Raw genomic sequence first — 5,331 nt, forward strand, 5'->3', positions numbered from 1 at the left:
GCGTGGTATAGTTGAGGACGTCTTAGTCAAAGTAGCTGACTTCTACTACCCTATAGACTTCATAGTTTTGGACACTCATGAGTCAGTAGTTAATAGAATTCCAATCATTTTAGGCCGACCATTTCTAGCCACATCCAATGCCTTGATAAACTGTAAAAATGGTGAGATGAAGATGTCCTTTGGGAATATGTCTGCAGATGTGAATGTGATAGGAAATTAGTCGGTCTAAATTAATAGACTAATCTAACCCTAATTAAACCGCAAGCGCACAGCTATCGTTGAAAATAGTTACGGCAAACGGGTCGATCCCACAGGGACTGCTACTTAGAACAACTGAGTACTAACTGATTATTTATCCTAATGCGAACAATGGTGGTTTAGAGAAAGTTTGGAATTCACTATTATCTAAAACTATTTAATTTAACTAATTTCTATGAAAGCAATTAACTAAAGAATTTGGTTCAGATGATTGGAGAGGAACTAGGACTTCAGAATCCACTCTAGACTTTTCAATAAATATTTTAGGACTGGGGTTCAATGTTTTAGGTTTAATCACGAGAAACACTTTCGAATGAGAATTCGGTGTTTACCGAAGATGTTATCGTGACAAAACAATTACATAAAAGCATCTTCGATTCAAAGCACTAGAGATCGAACTTAAAAGATTAATTGTCTTTTAACGGCACAACTAATATCTAAATTTGATATTGACAATAGATATCAGGCTATGATTAATAGTTAATCAGTTCACACTACCTAGGATGCTTGACATACAAGGTGCTAGAATATAACAACTATTGATCGAGAATGTAACGAAAGAAGATTGACAGTTAAATATTATTATAACCATAAAAACCCAATCTCAAAATAATTACATCAAAGGTTAGGGCTTCATCTTAGCCCTAGCTAAATAATTTAGCAAGTCATAATAATGGAACTGAAAGTAAAGAAAAGGTTAGGAAAACTCATGTCGACAGTGAAGTCTCCTTGGCCTCCCCTTCGTCTCGTTCTCGGTTTCCGTATGCGTCTCCAATCCTCCTCCACTTTTTTCCGTCCGTTCTTCTTAATGGCTGTGTTGTGGGAGCCCTCTCTCTTTGTTTCTCCCTTCTATATATAATGGATTCGTTAGGGCAGTGTTTGATTTCGATTAGAAGTATCTAATTCGGTCGAGTTGCGTGAACTTCGAAACCGAATTGGAAACCAAAAGATCGACCTACTCACGTCTCTCCTTATGAATTGGATACTGTTTTTCTACAAAAAGGGGAATTCGAAATAATTGTTTAAGCCCATGGGTGATTAGAAGGTGCGGCTCGGTCGGTTGGGATTTTTGATTGGTTCGGGTGCTGATTTGGATCGCCGAAATTAGAGGGATCGGTTTCTGGTTTCTTCTGTTCGCGCAAATTGAATTTGGAGAAGGAAACTGTTTGATTCGGTGGTCCAAGGTGCAACATAGTTAATTAGCAAGGCATCAGAAACTAATGGCCTGGAGGTTGCGGGCTCTAAAGTGTATATGGGCTGGTGCTATGAAGTGGGTAGGTGCACATGGTTCGGTCTTAGCACCTCCTTTAGTCATGTGATTTCAGGCTTTAGATGTCGGCCCATAACCTGCAAGCTTGTACTGTTCACGTGCATCCTTGAGCCAATATATTCAAGACCCCATATCCGCCAGTTCCCATAGATTAAGCCCTCGACTGATCTCGCACCATATACGTTCCATGCCAGTCCAACTAGAACCATTGTAGTAACTCAATCAACGCCTACTCCATGGAATGTACTGCTGACAAAACAGTAGTTATGCATTAATATTTCCACATTAACTTCAATTCCTGCAAAGTCACCAAAAATATGCTAAGTAAATCAAACGAATAAATTAAACGAACTAACTAATATAAAATTGAGCATAAATATATATAGCATTTACGCGCTTATCAAATCCCCCAAACTTACATTTTGGTAGTCCTCGAGCAAAACTAAACTAATAACAAAAACAAAATTCTAACTCACTTTCGTAGGAATCACGATTACACTTGGCATGTGTAACAAGCCTTTGAAACCCCTAGGTTACCCCTAGTGGACGAGTTTAGTCTCGTGAGGGTTTTCAGAAACGGTACCCACAAACATTAACATAGCATAACCAATAGTGATATAATTTTCTCAGAGATAAAAATAAACTTTTTCTCCCACTAATAAACAAATTCAAAAATCATTAATTATCACAGTTTCCATCATTATCACCAAGACGCATTACTACTTCCAAAGATAGAAATCATGGACTACTTTCTAAACCCAAAGTGTGTGTGTGTTTAGCCAAACTAATACAATCTCTTATCCAAGTAACGGAATTCCTAACTTACTATCCAAAGAATATATCAACCTCAATCCTCACCATTCATACACTCACAAGAAAGTCTCTCTCTTAGATAAGTTTTCAATTTTACCTCTGTATGCAGGGAAATGAGTAAAATAATAGAACATCCCACATACTTAGCCAGAAAGACGGACTTATAAAATTTCAAAAACAAATTAGTCTCATGGAAAGAAAATCAATCACATGTGAAGTGTCGGGTCCTTCACTTTAGCATCCTCTCGCCTATTCTACACTTCATATCATACTTTTGTGATAAGTCTGGGTATTAAGACGGGGCTTAGGATAGGTTAACAAGAAAATGGTAAAAAGGAATCAAAAATTTCTGAGAATAAACTAAAGACTTTTCTTGCACTTGATCTTCTTGGAAAATTTCTTTACTTTGTAGACCACATTACTTGACTCTCTCACTACTTGTGCTCAATAATTTCTTTTTTTTTTTTTTTTTTTTTTTTTTTTTTCTATTGAATCACTTTGAGCAAAAGGAATGATTTTCTTCATTTGATTTTGGTAAATTTTCCTTCCGAATCTTCTTTCTTCTAGCTTTCTCCTTAGTCTTTTAGAAATTCTCAGAAATATGGGTAAGGCTAATAATATGGGTTTACACTCCTTATCTGGAGTTGGGTTAAGTATAGTTGGTTTGAGAAGAAAATGCTTAATGTATAAGGCTCAAAAGGGTTAACATGATGATCCTACTAGGTGGGATAAATAAAGGCTAATTGGTTCACTACTTGACTTATCAGTATGATATTTCGCTTCGAATAGACTACAAGACCTAATGGCTATCTCCCCAGTTGATGTCACTTCGTGATTGACCAAAATAAGAAAAAATGAGACCATACAACGAATTTAAGCACAGAAGAATGATTGAGTAAACTTGGACTCAGAATTTACGTAAAAACTCTCCAAGAAATTCAAAGGTTCAAGTCTCACGGGTTAAGTCTCTATATTCCTCTTCTAGTTCACTAGGAGATTAAATTACTCTTCAATTCGACATGTATCAGGTGGCTAATAGTGCATATTCCACTTTGGCTTAGAATTTCATCAACAAAATCTATTTCTAGAGGTAGAAAATAGTCTAAAAACAACAATGACTTCAAAAGTGACTCTTAACTTCATAGATTCCTTGAAAATCAGTGGCTTTAGAAATCAAAATTTAGCATTTAAATTTCTCATCATAGAAAATCACCATTAATCATACCATGTTGGACATTTATTTTTCCGCTAAACAAACATTTTGTTCCCACCCCCAAACTTCTTATAGACATTGTCTTCAATGTTAACATAGATCGTAATTTAAAAGATAACAACATGGACAAGTAAAAGTATATAAGGAAAGAGGTTACCAAGAGCTTCCAAAAACGAAAAATAATATCTTTGAGTCACCTGTAGAAATTAGTACTTCACAAAAGATATAACAATGATAATATAAAAGAGGAACCAAGTTACTACAATGACTAAAATGTGTCACGTGTTTCATCCCATAGAGTTACACGTCTCCAAAAAGGCAGAGAAAAGGTGCTAGAGTGGAATGCATGATACACGTGCACAAAAGACTCAACAAAAATAAAAACATGGGTTGCCTCCCATAAGCTATAGTTAACGCCTCTAGCGTATTTAATGCTTCAAGACACCCAATTCTTAGATTAGCATTTTGTCTACCAACTAGACACAAAATGAACGCCCCAAACTTGAAATTTTTTCGACAGAGTCTCCTTTGTATTTTCGACATTTCATAAATATAAAACCTGTCATAACTTGAAAATAACAATAATATGTTTCTCATTGGTTGACCCAAATGGAGACTAGGGGCTGGAATGAAATATTTGGGAACAATACGAAGCGACTCTTACAAAAGAAGAACAAAACCTAAAAACAACGAAAAACAAAACCTAAACTACTAAAGTACAAACATACTCATCAGATATCACTCAGATTATGACCTAATAATAATCAAATATTCCAATCTCAAGCAAAAGATCATGTGAAGTTCAATTTAACTCTGTCACCCCCAAACTTGTGCAAAACAACACTTAAACATACAATGTATCACCTAATAAGATATGCCAATGCAGTGCACTATAGGCTAACATGGGACAATGCACTTAACAAATAGTGAAAATGCCATGAGATCTTCACAAATCTGACAACACTTTCAAGTCATCTTTTCTCACCCAAACGGTACGTACATTAGTTGGAAAGTGTCTAGGGCCTGTTTGTTTAAATCTTACTTTTCTTTTCTTAGTATGAGTCATAGGTAAACTATAGGCAGATTCCAAAGAAGAGTTAGGAAGCGAATTAGATGTGACAAACTTACTAGGATGGTCATGAGGTGAAATACCTGATTGTGGAACTTGGTTCACAGAGTTACCCTGGTTTACACTAATATTGGATTTATACCAAAACTGAAATGCTCGTTTTCTAACCTGACAGTGATACTTAATATGCCCTTCACCACCACAATAATAACAAACAACAAGAGGCCTAGGACGTTCAATATGAGTAGTAGAAGAGGCAGTAGTTGAGACACGTTCTAAAGAAGATGGAGCTGACTTAGAACAAGTAATAAGACTATCGTGATCACTGGAACACTCCCCAACACTTGGGATTGTATCCAAAATTTCAACATCATTACACAGGTTTGGAAATGTCATATTCGAGTCGAAATTCTTCTTTAAAATATCAAAATCAGTTTCAATACATTTTTGCCTTTCCTTGATCATGTCAAACTCATGTTCCAAAGATTTATTCATATCACTAAGAGTTTCATTCTCCGCTTTCAATTTATTAGCAATATGCATAAACTCATTAGCTTTGGAACTCAAAACAATGTTTTCACTCTCAAGAGATAGCATCCGGTCAGACAACTTCTCATTTTCCTCAAGTAATTGTTTATTTTTCTCTAACAACTCAAAATAATCCTTAGTAACTTTCTCATGGAAGTCATTCACTACAACAACACAGCT

At 35.7% G+C, this 5,331-nt stretch overlaps 1 protein-coding gene across 1 annotated transcript in view; it reads left to right on the plus strand.

Moving 5' to 3' along the window:
• Positions 1-220, plus strand: part of LOC147473044 (uncharacterized) — a 1,860-nt gene extending 1,640 nt beyond the window's left edge. The window contains exon 3 of the mRNA XM_086587877.1: positions 1-220. This exon is cut by the window's left edge and continues 308 nt beyond it. Within this exon, the coding sequence (XP_086444003.1) occupies positions 1-220 (220 nt within the window).
• The last annotated feature ends 5,111 nt before the right edge of the window (positions 221-5,331 follow it).

This window comes from Coptis chinensis, unplaced genomic scaffold (assembly GCF_015680905.1).
Source record: "Coptis chinensis isolate HL-2020 unplaced genomic scaffold, ASM1568090v1 utg535_pilon_pilon, whole genome shotgun sequence".
Classification (NCBI taxonomy): Eukaryota; Viridiplantae; Streptophyta; class Magnoliopsida; order Ranunculales; family Ranunculaceae; genus Coptis; species Coptis chinensis.